This window comes from Pelobates fuscus, chromosome 3, assembly GCF_036172605.1.
Source record: "Pelobates fuscus isolate aPelFus1 chromosome 3, aPelFus1.pri, whole genome shotgun sequence".
Classification (NCBI taxonomy): Eukaryota; Metazoa; Chordata; class Amphibia; order Anura; family Pelobatidae; genus Pelobates; species Pelobates fuscus.
Genome location: NC_086319.1, coordinates 11,191,583 through 11,214,458, shown reverse-complemented (window position 1 = coordinate 11,214,458; position 22,876 = coordinate 11,191,583). Strand labels below are relative to the sequence as shown.

Genomic DNA, 22,876 nt, shown 5'->3' with positions numbered 1-22,876 from the left:
CTCACAGAGACAGGAGACGTATCTGTAATATTGTTAAGCAAGCAATGCAGGAAGGGGAATTGGATGTACTTGTCCATTTAGGGACAAATGACTTGGCTTGCAATGAGGTTTCAGAGGTTAAGGAAGTTTTTAGTGTTTTTGCCAATGATATACGGCAGGTTGCTTCCACACTGTCATTCTCTGAAGTTCTGCCTGTGCATAACACTCAGAATGACAGGCGGATGCGTATTAGGGACTTTAACTTGTGGCTTGGTGAATGGTGTCGGGAGCAAGGATTCGGCTTTATTGCTCATGGTAGCTCTGTTTGGAATGGAAATAAACTGTACAAAAAAGATGGTTTGCATCTTTCTCAAAAGGGAACAAATGTTCTCAGTGAGCAGTTCAGAGGTTTTGCTAAGATGTATTTAAACTAGGATGGGGGGGCAAAAGGGTGATAAAACATCAATCCAATTGTCCCCCAAAACAAGGACAGAAGGTGCCTGTAGCAAGTGTGTTAAAAAATGATAAGCTTAGAGTCATGTCTACAAATGCTCGCAGTTTAGGGAATAAGATCCATGAACTTGTGGCAATAATGGCAACTGATAGTGTAGATTTAGTCGCTGTTACTGAGACATGGTATAATGAAAAAAATGACTGGGACATAGCAATACCAGGGTACTCTTTATATAGAAAAGACAGGGAAGGCAAGAAAGGGGGAGGGGTGGCCCTGTATGTGAAGGATAGCATAAAATCTAGCCTAATAAAGGTTAGTGAGACGAACATAGAGTCCATTTGGGTTACGTTAGAATTTGGTAATCACACAGTAGTGTAATAATCTACTAGTAGATAATCTACTAGTTGAAGAAATAGCTAAAATGACAATGAAGGGGGAAGTTATCACCATGGGTGACTTTAATCTTCCTGATGTGAATTGGAAAACAAAAATAGCTACTTGTGCCAGAAGCACACATATTCTAAACTCCCTACTGGGATTGTCTCTAAAACAAGTCGTTGAGGAGCCAACTCGTAAAGAGGCCATACTAGATTTAGTGTTAACAAATGGAGATTTGGTATCAGATATTACTGTAGGTGAAAGTTTAGGATCCAGTGATCATCAGTCAGTGTGGTTTAATATAAGAACAGTGACTGAGTCACACCACACAAAAACAAAAGTTTTAGACTTTAGAAAAACAGACTTTTCTAAAATTAGAATATGTGTAAAGGAGTCATTATCAGACTGGAGCAATTTAAATGGAGTCCAAAATAAATGGGATTATTTAAAAGCTGCACTACTGAAGGCAACAGAAAATTGCATTAGGCTTGTCAGTAAAAGCAAAAAATTCAAGAAACCACTGTGGTACTCCGCAGATGTGGCCAAAATAGTAAAAAACAAAAAGTTAGCATTTAGTAATTATAAAAAAACCCAGAGTGAGGAAGACAGAATGACCTATAAGATTAGGCAGAAAGAGGCTAAGCAAGTTATAAGAGCTTCCAAATCACACACAGAAGAGAAAATAGCACAGTCAGTAAAAAAGGGGGACAAAACTTTTTTTAGATACATAAATGAGAAAAGAAAAGTAAAACAAGGATTAGTTAGATTAAAAACAAAAGAAGGAAGGTATGTAGATGAGGATAGAGGTCTAGCTGACTGCCTCAATGAATATTTTTGTTCGGTATTTACAGCTGAAAATGAAGGAAAGAGACCTCTGTTAAAAAAAAGGATAAATGAGTCATTTATTACACGTGAGTTTACAGAGGAAGAGGTTCTATTTCAACTGTCAAAAGTAAAGACAAATAAGTCAATGGGACCTGATGGAATACACCCAAAGCTATTAAAAGAGCTTAGTGGTGTACTAGCAAAACCATTAACAGATTTATTTAACCAATCATTGTTAACAGGAGTAGTCCCAGAAGATTGGAAGTTAGCGAATGTTGTGCCCATTCACAAGAAAGGTAATAGGGAGGAGTCGGGCAACTATAGGCCAGTAAGCCTTACTTCAGTAGTGGGGAAAGTGATGGAAACCATGTTAAAGGATAGGATTGTTGAACATCTAAAAACACATGGATTTCAAGATCAGAGACAACATGGGTTTACTTCAGGGAGATCATGCCAAACTAATCTTATTGATTTTTTTGATTGGGTAACTAAAATTATAGATCAGGGTGGTGCAGTAGACATTGCTTACCTAGATTTCAGTAAGGCTTTTGACACTGTTGCACATATAAGGCTTATCAATAAACTGCAATCTTTGAGTTTGGATTCCAATATTGTTGAATGGGTAAGGCAGTGGCTGAGTGACAGGCAACAGAGGGTTGTAGTCAATGGAGTATATTCGAAGCTTGGGCTTGTCACCAGTGGGGTACCTCAGGGATCTGTACTTGGACCCATTCTCTTTAATATTTTTATTAGTGATATTGCAGAAGGTCTTGATGGTAAGGTGTGTCTTTTTGCGGATGATACTAAGATATGTAACAGGGTTGATGTTCCAGGAGGGATAAGCCAAATGGCAAATGATTTAGGTAAACTAGAAAAATGGTCAGAGTTGTGGCAACTGACATTTAATGTGGATAAGTGCAAGATAATGCATCTTGGACGTAAAAACCCAAGGGCAGAGTACAGAATATTTGATAGAGTCCTAACCTCAACATCTGAGGAAAGGGATTTAGGGGTGATTATTTCTGAGGACTTAAAGGTAGGCAGACAATGTAATAGAGCAGCAGGAAATGCTAGCAGAATGCTTGGTTGTATAGGGAGAGGTATTAGCAGTAGAAAGAGGGAAGTGCTCATGCCATTGTACAGAACACTGGTGAGACCTCACTTGGAGTACTGTACGCAGTACTGGAGACCATATCTTCAGAAGGATATTGATACCTTAGAGAGAGTTCAAAGAAGGGCTACTAAACTGGTTCATGGATTGCAGGATAAAACTTACCAGGAAAGGTTAAAGGAACTTAACATGTATAGCTTGGAGGAAAGACGAGACAGGGGGGATATGATAGAAACATTTAAATACATAAAGGGAATCAACACAGTAAAGGAGGAGACTATATATAAAAGAGGAAAAACTACCACAACAAGAGGACATAGACTTAAATTAGAGGGACAAAGGTTTAAAAATAATATCAGGAAGTATTACTTTACTGAGAGGGTAGTGGATGCATGGAATAGCCTTCCAGCTGAAGTGGTAGAGGTTAACACAGTAAAGGAGTTTAAGCATGCGTGGGATAGGCATAAGGCTATCCTAACTATAAGATAAGGCCAGGGACTAATGAAAGTATTTAGAAAACTGGGCAGACTAGATGGGCCGAATGGTTCTTATCTGCCGTCACATTCCATGTTTCCATGTTTCCATGGTTGCAAAACAACATAAAACACTTTAAAATACATAAAGTCACATTTACACATAACACACAGACATTTCACCTATCCCCAGATAGCTGGGATCTGCACGCACAAAACTACCGAATAGCGCGCAGATCCTACTCACACAGTACAATTGCCATGGAGCTAAAGTCTTTCCCATAGTCTTTCATTATATGAATAGGCTCCATGGTATGGCTATCTGGGGTATCACATCGCCATAAAGTCTGGTCCATAGTCCAAAGGCAAGAGGCGGGCAATCAGCCCCCTCCAAGGACACGTGGCGAGGTCGGTTTCGCCACATGCTAAAACTGCCCTGTTTTGCCTTGATCAATGTGTCCATTTTGGCACCTTAGAAAGTCACTTTTGTTACGCCAAAAATGGTGACACGTGAATAGATGTAAAGTGTTTTGAAATTTGTGTCACTAGATTAACAATTAGTGAGATATACAATCTATGGAGTGAAGCTGGTGTCCACAAAATTCCAATCAATATAATTTGATATCCTGTGAACATGATGTAGAGAGGGTTTTAACTCTGTTGTGGATGAAACACATATAATCAGGAAGATGAAAGCCATCCCTAACATTTTGTACCTCCACAGGGTTGGACACAATGAGGTAATTGGAGTCTGCAGAACTGGATTGGATGCTGAAGGGCTCGGTCGAGACCACTGGAACGAAATGTTAGCTTATCCACGAAAACCGATTACTCACTGGCATGGATTGGTAGAGGTAAAACCACCCGAAAGTGTGTTCTAACAAGATAGCTAATAAAAACGCTAATTTCAAATATATTATCTGCCTTTGTCTTGAAAGTGATAGCTAATATTAAAACTACAATTTGGCCATAGCTCCCACATTTCCATCACTATATTTAAAGATACTGTAGGCATTAAAATTATTTAATCTCATTTAAGTGGTTATAGTGCCCTGGGCGCTGTCTCTCCATTCAGTGTTAAACAATTTATGAGCAGTTTAACATTAAATAAAGGTCCCAGTTAGCCATAGCTCCGCCCCCACTGGAGTTGTGGCTCAGGCAGAGATTACACATGTCCTTCTAGCTATACCAATTCATACCAGCAATGGGTGCTGTGATGGTCTGAAAGTAGGCAGCAGGCACTTTTGTCCAATCACAGCTGCCCAATGCTACTTCGTTATTCCAATTAGCAGAGGGTAGACTGGCTGCTGGGAACTCTTGTTAAAGGAATGTTAGTCACCCTGACCGTTGCATCTCACTGAAGGGGTCCGGGTGCAGTGTCCCAGTCCCACTTAGTCCTGCAATGTAAAATATTGCAGTTTTTGAGAAACTGCAATTATTACTTTGAAGGATTAAGACTGCCTCTAGTGACTGTCAGACTGCTAGAGGCACTTGCTGCTTGGTAACGACTTTTGGTTACCTAATTGACGCTGGACGTTTTCATGCTCTGCTTGAGATCATCCAGAGTCAGTAAAATCCCCATAGGAAAGCAATGACATTGGAGGAGGCGGAGTGCCGACCCAGCACTTTATGAGTGGGGGCAGGGTGGCACCACAGGGCACGATAGTGTTAAGAATACAGATTAGTATTTCTAACCCTTTAGAATCCCAATAAGCTTTAAACATTAAAAGCGGTTTAATAATGAACAGAACAACAGCTTCAGGAGTCTAAGGACACTGTAACCATTTCAACAGGATAAAGCAGTTACAGTGCCTACAGTGTCCCTTTAAACAGAAAGTTTCCAGGTTCTTTTGTGAAGGGTGGATATTTTTATTTTGCCTATGGGCGTCACACAGGGCTGTCTGGCATCTAATAGCTATGAATGGGTGTTAATATTGTGGCACCATTTTATTGAGTAGACCCCATTCTTGGAAATTACACCTCTGGCTATTCAAAACAGTCATTACCTTGAACTATATTGTCTTCCCAAATCTTACAATATTTGGGTAGACAATATTTCCCCACTTTCCTGGCTGAGCATACTAAGAGTTCAGTGTACAGTTGTTTAAAAAGCAAAAGATTTCGCCCATTTCTGTGCTGCTTAAAGTTCTGAGCAAGGTGCATAATACACAGATCTGGCTCTGTCGAAGAAATTCCACCATTAAATAAGTGAATTACAATTTAACAACCGTGCTTCACACTGTTAGAATGTCATTACATTTACTCAGCTAGAGGCTGTCAAGTTATCGTGGCTGTGTGAACTTTTAAAATATGACATTAAGATCAGATATATCCCAAGTTATAGCAGAATCTCATTTCTAAATCACTCAGCAGTTTGAATCAGAGTAATTTTTTGTTTTTACTAGAAATAGAGGGATCGGAAATAATCTGTGTTTCTCAGGTTCCCCTAATCTCATATAAAAAAAACTACAGTTTTAAATTAAAATTAAAAAAACAAACAAGTAAAAAAACAACAACTCAATTCTGACATAACTTTGTCCACCCACTTCATGGTCTGTCAGTTGTGTAGGATCCTTTGATTTCTACCCTTATTTAAACGATTCAGCTATGTTTACACTTCTGTTATTAGCGTACGAGTTGAATTCTTTTTTTTTATTATTGTAACCTTGGAGTTAACGGCTGTTTTTTTGTTTTTGTTTTTCAGCAGCCTGGCCGGGCAACCAGCTTTGATAGTCAAGGATCGTGCTCTTCACCTAAGCCCCCTCCTAGCCCATAGACACATCATACTGGGTTATTCTCTTGGTCTTACAAGGCAAGTTCATGCCGAAACTGAATATGTCCATTAAAGAGGAGCTGGTGGGTTTATCAACCAACTGATATTAGTTCCTTGTGCAGTGTAACATTCACATTGTCATTAGACAAAAATACCGCAGATACACGGATTGATAAATCTAGACAAAGGAAGAGCCGATGGCATGGAGTAGAATTCTTCACAAGAAGTGAGAGATTATTTATGGTTATTAAACCTGTAGACCATAAAATGTTTCCTTCTTATGGCTCTGTACCAACATGCCAGGTGGGACATTCGCGCATGAAATGGGATATTAGGGGCACTTCAATGTGACCTCAAAATCTCCAACATTTAGGTAAACAAATGAATAAATCAGCAAACAAACAACAATTCTTGCCCCTCAAAGAGGACTACAATGCAGGAAAAAAATCTAAAAACGTGTTTGTCCTGTAGCAGGAACAATGTCAATAACGCTTAATTACAGAGCTTGGAATCCCCATGAAAGAGATGTTTCGTAACATCTACTGTAACTTAAAGGTACACTGCACTGGTTCCAAGCAAAAAAAAGGACATGAACTGTGGGATCTGCAGTTAGAATACCTGCTCTGGGCTGAATACCTTTAATTAAATCTCAGTTATGAAATTAACCATTTATGCAGAATCTGGAAGGCCTGTCAAAAAGTAGCATTGTCCAGACTTAGAATTCCTGCTGGAGCTAAATTCTGTCTCATTCTTTCTTTCTGGAATGCCAGAATATCATATAATGGATCGAAAAAGAAATGAGGTATCCATGCAATGACTCCTTGTTCAGAATGCTCTATAGCAGAGGATTTGTTTGTAAATTGAAGTTAACGGTCATGTTCAAGGGAATATTTGCATTGTATTATACGATCTCTGGTTTATCCAGATGGATTGAGAAGATTGCTGGCACTTGTAAAATAATTTCATGTCATATAGGAGGGCAGGCCTGGATGGGACAGGTTAAGCCTTGTTCGACCTGCCTGTTTTCTCCCACAATGCTGATCTCACAGACTAGATTTCCAAAGATCCAGCAATGAATGTGACAGTAATTTATTTGCAGTGACATGGAGAGATCATGGAAAAGAGTTGTACAAATGTAACTTTATATAAAATAATGGATGCTGTAGGCTATTCCTGAGCAGCATGTAGCAAGGGTGTATTCAGATAGCTAATTAAATCACGTACATGAAAAGTTCTGGGCACAAATGCAAATTTTATCCTCAGAATGTTTTAGAGAGTTTTCATTATTACAATTACGCTGATAGGAGAATAGTCTGGAGGGAGAATATATGGTTTAGCAAAAAAAAAATTGATATCAAAGAAATGGGGATGAATTTGGAGTTTGCACCAATGCCAAATTGTGAGATCACATGAGAACTGTGCTAAATAACTTGGTCACCTGTTTGAAACAAAAATGCATACTTGCACCAAACAGTGTCTGTGTGTGTGTGGTACACTGTCAGTGTCATGTAACTAGCGGGTATGTTTGTCATAGGCACTAGCTCTAATTGATGCTCTTACTGGCCCATGAAATTACTGTAGGTAGAAACTGTGTTTGTAGAGACAAATCTGATCCAATTGGTGCATATCACTGACAACATTCTAAAAACTGTACTTGAGCTAAAAGTAGCTAACTTTGGGTGTATTTAGGAGAGTGAATACCATAGATTAATGACTTAATGAGAACTGATATCACCGCTGAAAGTGATTAGTAACCTAGATTAGTGTTTTTTACACTATTCCACCTGTGGCCAAAAACAATTCAAGTAATAGAGCTTTCTCTCTTATTGAATATTGATAGAACCTGGATGAGTACCGGTCCTTGTTGATTGGCTGGAGAACCAGTGACCTAGAGCATGACTTGATCTAAATGTTCCTCTTTAAATTAATTAGTTGATAAATTGGGCCATAAATGGGTTCTTTTGTTTGACTATAAATAACACAAACATAGCTTTACTGTAATACTGGATTTAGTAGATGAATAGGGTTATATAAGATTGTAGTTCCAGAGCATGAGTAGATATGATGAATATACTGAAGTCAGCTGATTATCAAGACACATACATATATGGTTGTTTGGGTGGAATCGATGAGTAGCATAGAACAGGATCCGAGTTATTGCAGTACTGTGGTAGATAATAACGCAGAACATGACAAGTTCAAATACAAGCTAAGGAATGTTCTGTCTGCTATTAATGCCTAACCTTGGCAGCCTTCATTGGCCATTATGGGAAATGTACATCACAATTCTGGATTATCAAGTTCAGCCATCACTGATTCTGGTGTACTTCAGTATGTTTAGACTAGGTTTGACCTAGAATATTAGATAAGACTGTTCAGTTGATAGCCAGTAAAATAAATCAGGTACATTGCTTTCCTTAACAAACAGTTGGTGAATGATCTAGAACAGGGGTAGGCAAGCTTTTCGCACTCCAGATGTTGTGGTCATAATCTCCCCCGATACTTTGCCAGCATTATAGCTGTAAGAGCATTATGAGAGATGTAGTCCACAACACCTGGAGTGCCGATGCTACCCCCGATCTAGAACATCAAATGCTCAGTTTTTGTTAACACCTGACGAACTAGAACATGTGGTGAAAACAGATAAATATCCCGATATGATTGCTGAAATTTTTACCATTGAAAAATCTCGATCATTAGAACAGGCACATTTACTTGAATTGGTCATAAATGGAGTTATGTTCAAAAGTGCGTTATTGCTAAACTTGCCTCGCTACAAAAAAACTCCTGGTGACATGAATGTACTTTTGAGCACAACCCACACAGTGCCTTAAATCGTAGCATAGGTTTGTAAATTAAGGGGACTCCTCGTTATTTTCAATGTGTCCTTATTCACTCCGTCTCAGATATATCAGAAGTCACCTAGTTTTCTAAAGCAAGGGATTTTATTTTTTATTCGTTAATTTATTTTTTATTTTATTTTTCGTTTTTAAGGGTGGGTTTCACAGCCAGGGACTACTAGGGCTATTTTTAGCAGTTGTTGACATCAAGGTCTTCATCTATTATAATCTCACTGAAAGAGCCAATTATTGCGGAGTCTGTTGCTATGACGAGCGTTGCCCCGCTCCGTCGTTGAATGCCATTGTGTCATTGCTGTGTTCTCTCTACATTAGTGTGCAAAGCAGAGAAGGACCCCACTCATAACATCATTATTCCAGTTTAAAAATAGACGAGGATTATATATAAAAATATATACACACAAACACCTAACATATATGTGAGTTTATTTATTAAACGTATATATTTTATATTACAGTTACAACTATTATTTCATTTGCTTTGTTTAGATAAGGTCATAATAGCAATGTTGTAAAAAAAACAAGATATCACAAGTGAGTTGAATATTTCTCTTTTTCCACGTTGACAACTCACCCCTACAACTCACTGTTTAGAAAATAATCCACTAAATGCCCCATAACAAGTCACCCACGCAACTGGCAGAACTGGTGGTGCTCTACGTAACCCTGTCATGCCACACACAGAACGTTCTGCTTTACATGATTCTCAGGATAAGTTGAAAACAGCCAACTTTTACTGCAAGCACCCATCAATGGGCGCCCTTAAACTCCACCATCTTTAATGCACCTTTCACTTTGTTGGCATTATTATTGCACACATCAGAAAAGTAACAAAAATCCAGTATCAAATTATTGTTCGATGAGATATATATATAAGTTAAAATTAATATTTTTGTAACCAGCGATGCAAAAAAATAAATAAATGAAAGGATCTAAAAACAGTATTATATATCATAATGATGGATATTGGGGGAGGGGTGGGTGGGATTTGGATCCTGCTGGTACTTTATAATTTCGTATGATGCTTGGTTTTAATGTAATTACGCGGTGCGCCTGTGCACTTTGTGTTCGAATATCACAATTTATGGTGACAGCAATATCACTTGACTGTTAAAAAGCAGCTCCAGCTGCGTAGCCGTTTACCAATACAAGCTGTGTTTGCGTTAGCCACTTTTGCTGGAAAGAAAGGGAATTTGCCCCGAGTAATAAGCACAATTTTATTTTTATTTTTTTCTTCACAAAGAAAACTTGAATTCCTCACTTTGAAAAATAGCATCAGCATTAGTTATGTAGCCTTAAAAAAGACAATTTAATGGCGTAGCCTGAAAGATGTACACATAATACTTATTAGTTTGATATATAGAGACCTGCAGGGATCAGTACGCAGTCTGTAAGGCTTCTGTGCTTATTTTATGGAGAGTGCTGGGCTCAATGCTCAGTCTATACTGGGTTCAGTGCCCAGTCTATAGAGAGTTCCTGGGTTCAGTGCCCAGTCTATAGAGAGTTCCTGGGTTCAGTACTCTATCTATAGAGGGTTCCTGGGTTCAGTACTCTGTCTATAGAGGGTTCCTGGGTTTAGTACTCTGTCTATGGAGAGCTCCTTGGTTCAGTACCCTGTCTGTAGAAAACTCCTGGGTTCAGTACTCTGTCTATGGAGAGCTCCTGTGTTCAGTACTCTGTCTGTAGAAAACTCCTGGGTTCAGTACTCTGTCTATGGAGAGCTCCTGGGTTCAGTACTCTGTCTATGAAGTGCTTCAGCGTTCTGAGTTTAATTTATAGAGAGCTGCAGAGCTCAGCGCTCAGTCTGTGCAAAGCTGCAGAGGTCAGCGCTCACTCAGTGCAAAGCTACAGAGCTCAGTGTTGAGTATATGGAGAGCTGCAGTGTTCAAGGTTCCATCTGTGGAGTTCTGTAGGGAGTTGTATGTGCTCTATAGTGAGTTGCAAGGTTCAGTGTTCCACATATGGAGAGCTGCCGCGTTAGGGGTTCAGTGTTCCACATATGGCGAGCTGTCACGTTAGGGGTTCAGTGTTCCACATATGGAGAGCTGCCGCGTTAGGGGTTCAGTGTTCCACATATGGCGAGCTGTCACGTTAGGGGTTCAGTGTTCCACATATGGAGAGCTGCCGCGTTAGGGGTTCAGTTGTTGAACTAAAAGCTTTACTGTTTCATCAATAGGCGTCATCTGCTGGATTCATTTTACGCACTACAGATATGTACAAGGTACTCAAGTCTTTATGAAACTTGCTATACTAAGTAGCGGACATCTACCTATATTTATGGATATCTGTCATGGTAGAAAGAGGTTTTCCAGGAGCTTTCCTATAAAGACTAACAGCTCATTCCAGGAATAGGACATTCCCTCTACATACAGACCTTGGCTGGAGCAGTATGGGGCAAAATCGCAAACATTGTTGGATTAGTGCTGACTTTTTGCACAAACAGAGTGGAAATCTTTGACTTGTTTGACACTGAGGCTCAGATGCTTATCAAACTGACGTGGAGACTTTCGATTTCCCAGATAATGGCTGAGACAAGCGGTGGAAGAAACACTTTTATTTCTGTGTGGTGGAAGTGGCTTGTAGTTCTGTCTACTCTAATACCACTTTTAAAAAAATCATGCACCACCCATTACAAGGTGGGTACACCCCTCCATGCACTCCGCTGCCCTGACCACCCAATTGCTTCTCGCATTGAGATACACCCGGGAGATCTTCAGGAAATGAATATGAAAGTTCCCAGCTTTGTTGTTATGTTTACATCCATGTTTAACCCCTTCTACCCAGAAGCTCCAGTACATTATCTAAGGGGCAGACTCAAAAGATTACATTTAGTAGTTAACCCTTTTGTGACCTGCAACCCCATTACACTGCCTAGTCTGGAGATGAAGTTACATTACAATAGTCTGCTGCATTGTGCAGTGCCGACTCTGAATCCATCAGACAGCCAGCCTGTCTGTAAAATATAAATGGCAATAATATATTACTATACAGCAACCTGCCAAGTATGTGTTATTAATGTTCATCTTTGTATCGGGTAGAGAACCTACATTGAATTAATCGCTCACACTTTATATACAATGTAAAATGAGCAAATTCACGTTTTGGTTGATTAATGAGCAACAGGGTGGTTAATATATAACAAAAAAAAAAAATACAGATTTGTAGCATAATAAATTTGGTGGAATGAGATCCTGTATTCCATGTCCGATATAGTTACTTCTGACTTAAACCACCCTTATATTTCTCGTGTGACTTGTCTTACGGACAGGAGGACAATATTTTAACAATGTGCCCATCAGCAGAGTTATAACCATCCATTTTATTTAGAGTTCAGATTTAATGATTGATGTTTAGTTGTTGTTCAGATGGCTTACTTTGTATGGAATCCAAGGAAGGGGAGAATCATGGGACATTGTTGTAATTTCTTCATTGTGGACATGGGTCGCTTTCTATAAAACAATTATAGAAGTAGAATCTTTAACATCTTAAGGCATCTGATTGCACATGTGGTTGTTTCTGTATTCTGCGTGTCTGCTGAACATTTTCAACGTACCATTCCAAACGATCGGAAATGGCTATAGCATGCCATCAGTATGGAGAACATTTTTAACTTACCATTCCAAACGATTGGAAATGGCTATAGTATGCCACCAGTCTGGAGAGCATTTTTACCTTACCATTCCAAACGATTGGAAATGGCTATAGTATGCCACCAGTCTGGAGAGCATTTTTACCTTACCATTCCAAACGATTGGAAATGGCTTTAGTATACCACCAGTCTGCGGAACATTTTCACCGTACCATTCCAAACGATTGGAAATTGCTATAGTATGCCACCAGTCTGGAGAACATTTTTACCTTACCATTCCAAACAATTGGAAATGGCTATAGTATTCCACCAGTCTGGAGACATTTTTACCTTACCATTCCAAACGATTGGATATGACTGTTGTATGCCACCTGTCTGGAGAACGCTTTCTCCTTAATCCACTGATTTGCTAACTGAAGGAAAACTGGATCTACAAATGTGATGTTGGAGGATGTGGACCTGTGATACCTACAAGATGGACAAAGATGTCAACTAGGGTGCACAGAGGTTGACAATGATGCCACCTGGTGTGGAGGGAAAGAGCTGGAGGATTGAGCCTGCTGATATTTGGAGAGAGTTAATTGAGTATACTAGTTGTTGTGTGTAGAGCGAGACAGACTATGATACCTGTGGTGTGTGGAGAGAGGGGGATAATTGTACCAACTGGTGTGTAGAGAAAGAGGTGGATAATGGTTCCAGCTGGTGTGCGGAGGTGGAGCTGGTCAGAAATATTCTGCTAATTGTACCAACCTTACAGTGATGCCTGTGTGCTGAAAGGGAGTCAGCTGATGATACCAAATGATGTGTGGAGAGGGAGACGGCAATAAAAACCTGCTGATATCATTGGAAAGAGTCGCTAAGATTGTTGGTGAATATGTGGTGAGGGCATCAGACAATAAAGGTGCAGGAGTAAGTTTCATCAATCTGTTTCCTGTTTGAACACGGTCTCTTTATCTGTTAAGTAGATCTTCAAGGCTTCACTGGCTTTTTCTAAATCTGAATAAATGTAAACCTTTCCTATTCATACAACCAACCAGGTGCAAATCTGACTAGATCCACTAAGGAGGTGGATGGCATTACCGATACAAATCTACTGACACGGTCGCCACATTGAAAAGAGTCAGGAGACCAAAGCAGAGTGACTCATCCACAGTGGATGTCGGGTTAGCTGACTTTCAGCGTATTTTCAAATAATCTCAGTACATTTCTGGATACCTGCTTTTCTTGACACTTTTGGCAACCTCAGATAGGGCCGATCCCATGAATGTATCACACGGTGTTTTCCCGGCGGCCTGCGGCGGTAAAAGAGAACTCTCTGTGTTCCCTCTTGATCAGTGCCTCTATTGTCTTTTCACGGGAGCCAGTAGCAGCTGTAGCAGCAGTGTAGCTGTATTCCACATCAAATTACACTCAGAAGCTTTCACCACCTTGACAGAAAGCCAAACTCGTGTGATAAGAAGCAAACAGAATCATTTTCTTCTGAATCAATGAAATATCATTTTGTAAATGTTTTCCACTTCTTCCAAATCGAATAACGTGCGTGCTATTTTCCTTAAGTGATTGTTGCTCTGAAGAAATTATATGTCTGTAGAAATATTAATTGTGATTTATTTCTGTATTGGTCGTTGTATTTATATTTAAATTGTAAAATGGAGGCAACAGGATAGTTGTTATTTTGCCAGGGAACAAGCTGAGCTGGGATAAGGCAAAATCATATAACAGTAAGGGTTTTCAGGTAGCTTGAAGTGCATCCATAACACGTGAGATAAGAGTATTTTTGAATTCAGAAAATGAATTGAAGTTATTACTTACGGTATTTATTTTATATATATATTTATAGTTTTGTTTTGTTATGAATTTAGTGTACCGTTATCTTCATCACCAGGTAAATTCCCTGAGCAAACTTCAGAGTTGAGTCTTCATTCAAATCTTGACTCAACTCTGAGTTGACATTGCCTTCAAGAGGAATCATGGGAACATATATTTGCATAAAGTTAGAACTCTCATTATTCAAAATGGCAGCAGCCATGATAACTGTATCAGTAGAATAGAATGTCTATAAACTGCAGTTATGAACCACAAAGAGGAGTGGGATTTATTACAGTAAGTGCATTATAAAACATCAGAATTAGAAACGGCAGCATTACATAATTAACATAAATTATGTCGCAAACTGAAATTGATATATTTTAATATAAAAAAAGACAAATAAACAGAACCTTATTGGAAGCAGCCATGTTTCTTACATGACGGTATACAATCTTTGTTTTTGTTTGATACTGTATCATATCTAAGCAGAGGTGAACAACACTAGAATGTGGGCCTTTCTAAAACGTTTGATTGGAAATGGCTGGATCTCGTATTTTATTAAAATCAATATTAAAATCTAAACTAAGTTATGCCACTTTGCCTGTCCACACTAAAAAAGGGACGTGTTTCTGGTACAGGTGAGCGACACCTTGAACAGATTTTGAGGGAAGTGGGTGTAAGTTTTGTTAACAGAGATAAACGTAATTTACAGATTTATATACCAAAGCACCTATGTAGTCTGCTAAAAAAGAAATACATAGATATGCCCCCTGTCACCTCATATCAATTGAATATGTTCTATACAAATAAAATTACTATAAAAAAAAATTACTTGAGGAAATGCAAAATACACTTTTTAAATTTTTTTACATCTTTGTGTCATCACATCGATAAGGTAATACAGACATATTGAGGTGATTTTTGTTAATATATGCCTATTAATCTATACCTCGAAAATATTTTATAACATTGCCCTTAATCCAGTTCGTGCAAAATATCAATCTATTTTTTTTACATTAGTGATATATTGATAGTATTTAATATATATTTAGGTGTTATCTTTACAAATTCAAATGTAATCCTTTTTCCCCAAAAATAATACACACAAATATATATTACATAATACAAATAATACAATCTTTTATTTAATCCCGGAGAGAAGTTGTTTTTTTTACTCTCTAAAAAAAATCCCTGATCTTAATGATTGGATTTATACCAACTTTTATTTATACTGTAACAGTGGCAAAAATACTTAAAATGCCAATTTGAATAACAAACTGTATACTGCTGGCACTCTGAAAACTGCCATATATTATTATTATTTTAAAAGTAGAATTCTATACATATATTATAAATAATATAAAAATTCTCTCATACTTAATTTAAGCACCATTTCCTAACATCATGACTTTTTATTTATACCCAAATGGTGTAAGAAGCGTGCACACCTGTAGCATTTATTTATTTATAATGTAAGACTCAAGAACAATATTTTGGACATGTCCTTGTTAATAAAACTATTTGGAATTAAAAAGAATATATAATTTATTTTTTAATGTATCCAGAACCTTGTGCTTTTTAAATCAGTATAAAAATTGTCTTAACAAGCTGCATCCTCTCAGGAATGTAGGATAAAATATAAAGAAACTGTACCTTTAAATAGGTTGTGGCGAGTTGAGAATTGACTTGCAAAATGAAGACTCAGCTGCCGCGGATGAAATCTTTAGTTCAGGGAATTTTCAGATTTATTTTTCAACGCAGCTTTTGCCGTATATCTTACAAGTTTTTGTCAAGTCACTACGTCCTCTGATCAGTGAGTGGACTCCAAGTGATACTTAGATTAATGAATCTATAGGAACCTCATGTGGACTTAGCTCCAGCAAATGAAAGGAAAAGAGAAGATTGTAACAGTAATTGAAAAATAAATAATAAAAAAAATCATGTTGCGTATCCGTGCTAAATGTCGACTGATTCATCTTAAAAAAATACTTGAGGTTTGTATTATTTTTTGTTGTGTTTCAAACAAAAATGTGAATTTTTAATGGGGTTTGTGGTTTGATACTCTTGCCTTGTAAAAGTCAATAACTCCAGCTTCTGTATTCAATTTACAAAAGAAGAAAAAAATATATATGTTTTTTGAACTTTGTGTATCTGGCTTTTTGTATGCGCTAATACATTTGTGTAACTTGAGCTATGGAGACTATATAAACAGATCTATTTATTGCATTACATGCAAACTGTCAATGTTTTGTTGTTTTTTGCACTAATTAAAAAAAAAAGATGTTTGCATATCAGTATTTTTAAAATGTGTGAATATATTTGTCATGAATGAGTACTGTAACAGCAAAACCTCAAAATTCCTTGTGATCTAGTGTACAGTTTGTGATAATTTTTCCAACAGCAAAACAGAGATATTTAAGTATAATATTCACTGGTTTCATATGTATTTTGAAGAAAGAATAAAGTGATTAAAAGCGTATGGTGTCTTAATATGATGAAAGATTCCATTTATTTTCATGTACCGAACGCAAGATTACAAAAATAAAATTCGAGCTTTCAGTCTGGTGAATTCAGGCGCTGGTCTCTAAGCGTAATTATCAGAGAAATTAGCCAAATATCTGCAGGTGCATCAGCAGTAGGTTATGTGTCTAAACGCACAATGGAAAGATAACACCGCTGAGCTCTGCTAATTAGTGGTTATGTACTGAAAAAGTCGCGGCTGATATCCCAGGTCTTCACCAACCTTTAAATTATCTATATGAAATAATTTATGTGTTATGTACAAATTAATGTGTGAAAACCCTATACCATGAGCATGCATTTACCAGTGCCTTGGACATATTTACAAATATAGGAAAATATGACTTCAAACAAAAATATTTTAGCACATACTACTGGCTGGGTTATTCAATTATAAATTGTTGTGGACAAAAAAGAGAAAAGGAAATCTGTTCCCACTCCCTATATCAGGTACACACAAACAGTTAAAAAAACTAGAAGAAACTTTATTATTGGATAAGAAACACCAATCTGAAAACAAACCCCAGCCGTAACTGCCTAACTAGACAAGAGTCAATAGCGGCAGTCAAAGCAAAGAGCACGAAAGAGAAATATAAATAAAACATTTGAAATAAATATAATACTAATAAAGATACGAATAAGTCAATAGATGAGTTTGTAAACGTCGCATATAGCGATAGAAAAAAGGTGACTAACAAAAAATGAGTGCTTAGAAAATACTCCAACTAGGTAGCCTAAATAGGCTTAATGGAAAAAATCCCACTAAGTGGAGCTGCACAATAGCGTTAGATAAAATTGTATCTTATGTGTCAGATAGAAGATACAATACAGAGGATCCCAAAAGGTAGAACTGCACAGTATCTTTGAATGTAATCGCATCTATATATCAGAGATAAGATACGATACAAAGTATCAGTGCAATTCAGCTCAAGGGAATTCTTCTACAGTCAATATAAAATCAGTCTATAATAGTAGTAGCAAATGAACGTGTTTGATTACAGTCTCTTCAGTACTTAATGTGTACATATATGAGCAAATATAATCAAATATAAGCCATATCAACATACTAAATTCGTATTGAAACGATCATAAATAAATCTGCTTGATCGTGAGAGTTGAAATACAGTGTTATCTCATACATGCCTGGTAAACTAAGTCAAAAAGATCTGAATGCTGATAATCAGAAGTGAACAGAATGGAGACAGATAAGAATAGTGCCTTCAAGGGCACCCGGTATAGGATAGGCAGTGAAGGGATATAGAGTGCTGATGCTGGTAAGTAACGGACTCAAGCCGTAATGAATGGAGAGATGCTGCAAGTTAATTCGCTACTAGCTGCTAATACCCTGATCGATATACAAGTCTATACAGGGAGTGCAGAATTATTAGGCAAGTTGTATTTTTGAGGATTAATTTTATTATTGAACAACAACCATGTTCTCAATGAACCCAAAAAACTCATTAATATCAAAGCTGAATATTTTTGGAAGTAGTTTTTAGTTTGTTTTTAGTTATAGCTATTTTAGGGGGATATCTGTGTGTGCAGTTGACTATTACTGTGCATAATTATTAGGCAACTTAACAAAAAACAAATATATACCCATTTCAATTATTTATTTTTACCAGTGAAACCAATATAACATCTCAGCATTCACAAATATACATTTATGACATTCAAAAACAAAACAAAAACAAATCAGTGACCAATATAGCCACCTTTCTTTGCAAGGACACTCAAAAGCCTGCCATCCATGGATTCTGTCAGTGTTTTGATCTGTTCACCATCAACATTGCGTGCAGCAGCAACCACAGCCTCCCAGACACTGTTCAGAGAGGTGTACTGTTTTCCCTCCTTGTAAATCTCACATTTGATGATGGACCACAGGTTCTCAATGGGGTTCAGATCAGGTGAACAAGGAGGCCATGTCATTAGATTGTAGCGGAGAGCTGATTTCTCGCAGCTATTCTCCACTTACGATCCTAGGGAGGCTCAGGAACAAGTCATTAGTAAATCCACAGCAGAGTTTCCAGCAGGTAAAAAGGTACAGCAATATCCCCACAGCACTCCCAATAACTGGACGACACACAGTTTCAGGAGTAGAACTGACAATCGTTTATTCCAGGGTTCCTTATAAAGCATGCTCCCATGCAAGGGAGGGATTCACATTAATTAGGACAGTAACCAATACAGTGCTTGTTACCTCCCACACATCTCCTCCCCTCAGAGTGACTCACAATCCCCTTAACTTACACAGTGTTTTACCCCAAACCTGGATGTACCCCTAAACCATCACATAACATTAATATTAGGGTACCGCTAGGTAGCCCTGATCTGGGTGACTATTATATCCAAAATTCACCCAGATCGGACCAGTGGTTCGGTAGTTACGTGGAGGTGAAGTTTGACCGACCGCACACGAGTTGGTATCCGAAAAGGGTTCCATAGGTTTGGGCCCTGTGGTCGGTCTCCGTTCGGCAGTTAAAACATACACTTATAATTGCCATCCATACTTCAATTCGCCTAGATATTGGTTCCCTCATTCGGTACTTTGTTTCTACCAAATGGGGATTCGTTAGGACTCTCCGTTCGGCAGTTACGGAGCTCTGGAGGTCTCAGCGGTGTTCGGTTGTTTGAGTGTCCGATTTGAGTTCCAGACACTCGACGACCAAACACCGCTGAGATTTTCATGCGTAAGATGGCCGCCGCCACGTGTACGCATGCCGAATGGCGGCCACCCAGATACAATCCTAACGAGCTTGTTAACTTGCGGTTTTAGAAATAATGCGAACCTTAATTGCTAACACACTTCTCTCTGGGGTGGTCCCTCAGTTCGGTAGTTTCCATATGCATATGGTACGGATGGAAACTACCGAATAGCATACAATTCACACAGAAAATATACGAATAGGAAAATGAACACAGGCAAAATATACCGAATACAGTCACACAGGCATGTTACAGGACAGGCTTACTGCATTCCGCTACATAGATTTTCTTCTTTTATACCCTTTCTTGCCAGCCACGCTGTGGAGTACTTGGACGCGTGTGATGGAGCATTGTCCTGCATGAAAATCATGTTTTTCTTGAAGGATGCAGACTTCTTCCTGTACCACTGCTTGAAGAAGGTGTCTTCCAGAAACTGGCAGTAGGACTGGGAGTTGAGCTTGACTCCATCCTCAACCCGAAAAGGCCCCACAAGCTCATCTTTGATGATACCAGCCCAAACCAGTACTCCACCTCCACTTTGCTGGCGTCTGAGTCGGACTGGAGCTCTCTGCCCTTTACCAATCCAGCCACGGGCCCATCCATCTGGCCCATCAAGACTCACTCTCATTTCATCAGTCCATAAAACCTTAGAAAAATCAGTCTTGAGATATTTCTTGGCCCAGTCTTGACGTTTCAGCTTGTGTGTCTTGTTCAGTGGTGGTCGTCTTTCAGCCTTTCTTACCTTGGCCATGTCTCTGAGTATTGCACACCTCGTGCTTTTGGGCACTCCAGTGATGTTGCAGCTCTGAAATATGGCCAAACTGGTGGCAAGTGGCATCTTGGCAGCTGCACGCTTGACTTTTCTCAGTTCATGGGCAGTTATTTTGCGCCTTGGTTTCTCCACACGCTTCTTGCGACCCTGTTGACTATTTTGAATGAAACGCTTGATTGTTCGATGATCACGCTTCAGAAGCTTTGTAATTTTAAGAGTGCTGCATCCCTCTGCAAGATATCTCACTATTTTTTGACTTTTCTGAGCCTGTCAAGTCCTTATTTTGACCCATTTTGCCAAAGGAAAGGAAGTTGCCTAATAATTATGCACACCTGATATAGGGTGTTGATGTCATTAGACCACACCCCTTCTCATTACAGAGATGCACATCACCTAATATGCTTAATTGGTAGTAGGCTTTCGAGCCTATACAGCTTGGAGTAAGACAACATGCATAAAGAGGATGATGTGGTCAAAATACTCATTTGCCTAATAATTCTGCACTCCCTGTATGTGTCCCAGGCGATTGATCGCCACCTAAGTCCCGACTAAATAATTGTTATTAAAGTCCGCGGTACATGTCAGCTCTAGGAGAAAGAGGTGCCAGGGGACACAGAAGACAAAAATTAGTGATATAAATGTCTGATAGTCGCGCCCCAACGCGCGTTTCGCCTAACCACAAGGCTCATCAGGGGGAACTGATTTCCTGGCATGCAGGGGTTTAAAAAACCCGCCCTTGAGTCTGATTGGTCCCATCTAGGCTCAAGGGATAAGGGCACGTACGGTGGCCGAAATGGCTCAAAAAAGTAATAATGATAATGTCAATAGGATTATTATGTGGTTATACAAAGTTCAATAGCTTTGAATATAAAGTTACACATACGAGAATAAAGTGAGAATTATATATAATTCTGATACAAACGAGACAAAAGGTAGAAAAGGGAAGGATATGGAAAAAGGGGAAGATCTTTCCCATATTCTTAAAATAAATAACCACCTTAATAATGTAGCCCAAGTAACCCATACAGGAATGGGCTGAAAGATGTCGATAGACCAATAATTCGATTAGGGTGTCCGTATGAAATAAAGTCTTATGATTTAACAATAATATGCTGTAGTGCCATGATTACTGTCATGTCGAATCTGACAGGACAGTGTAAGCTTGTAGGAGACAATTCTTACAATCTAGTGTTATCAGTCTTCCAATAATGTCAATTCGAAAAATAATTAAATTATACTGAACATTGATACCACAAATCTGTAATGGTCAGATCCTGAAAGGATTGTGACAGAATGCATTGAATGATGACTCTATATGGGTATCAGTATTACTTGTGTATAAATGGAGTATAGTTAAATTCCTCGTTAAGACCTCAAGGAGCCAAGGTCTTAAACGAGAAAATCCACTGTGATTCTTTTCTGAGCAAATTTTTATTAAAGTCACCCTTCCTTGGGTTTGGTAGCAATTTCTCAATTGCCTGGAATCTCAGGTTGTCAGGATTCCCATCATGGAAATTGAGGATGTGTCTTGCAATCGGAGTGGGAGTGACCGTGTTGCAAAATCCTGCGTCTGAACTGCTGAAAAGTTTTGCCAATATATTGAGTTCCACAGCTGCAGGTGATCAAATAAATCACTTGTGTAGAACTACAGTTGACTAAGGCATTAGTCTCAATTCTAATCTGGGTTTGGGTGGACGTGGTGAATTTTGAGGGCAAAATGTATTGGCAGGCCTTGCAGTGCCCACACTTGTAGGTCCCCTTAGTATTAGATAGCCAGTTGGTTGGTGATAAGGGGGATGCCAGATGGCTGTGGACAAGTTGGTCTTGTAGATTAGTTGGTCGCCGTGCCGTTAGAGGTGGATACTTTGGTAGCACATGTTGGAGTTCTGGATTATGTAGAAGTATCGGCCAGTTTTTCTTGAGAACTTGCAACATAGGTCCCCAGCCCTGATCAAATGTCGCAATACATCGAGGAGCCTTACAATCTTCTTTTGGTTTAGAGAGAAGGAGGCTGGTGTTTCTGCCAATACTGCATACCCGATGAAAGGCACGTTTTACGACACGGTTGGGGTACCCTAGTTCCCTAAATCGGGATTTCAATACTTTGCATTCATTGTAGAATGTTTTGATCAATTGAGCAATTTCGGCTAGCCCTCAGATACTGGCTAAAGGGGATGGAAGCTTTTAATCTATACGGATGATGACTCTCCCAATGTAACAGACTGTTAGTTGATGTAGCTTTTCTAAACAGTTCTGTTTGGATAGTTCCATCCTGTTCCAGCAAAATTTTCAGGTCACATGTGTTAGTTTTAAGTTGATGTCATTATCATTGAGGGCTTTAACGAAATCCTCAAACATGGGGACGGACCCTGTCCAGAGCAGCAACATGTCGTCAATATATCTATGCCAGCTTAGGATATAATCATGAAAGCGGCTGAATCTTGATGTCATGACGACATGTTGCTCCCACCACCCCAAGAACAAGTTGGCATAAGTGGGTGCACAGGCCGTCCCCATAGCAGTACTGGAGATCTGTAGATAATAACAACCGTTGAACGTGAAATAGTTATGTGTTAAGATGAACTCAAGAGCGGCCAAAATGAAGTTTTTCTGTTGGTCCTTATATGTT

General features: G+C 38.7%; 1 protein-coding gene across 2 annotated transcripts in view; it reads left to right on the top strand.

Annotated features, from left to right (window-relative positions):
- SYT10 (synaptotagmin 10) overlaps nt 1–6,271 on the top strand; it is a 103,472-nt gene extending 97,201 nt beyond the window's left edge. The window contains exons 6-7 of one of the 2 annotated variants that reach the window (XM_063446700.1): nt 3,945–4,074; nt 5,928–6,271. In XM_063446700.1, the coding sequence (XP_063302770.1) occupies nt 3,945–4,074; nt 5,928–5,996 (199 nt within the window). In that variant the 3' untranslated portion in view covers nt 5,997–6,271. Of the gene's footprint in view, nt 1–3,944; nt 4,075–5,924 lie in introns of both variants that reach the window. The other variant, XM_063446698.1, reaches the window with a different exon arrangement.
- The last annotated feature ends 16,605 nt before the right edge of the window (nt 6,272–22,876 follow it).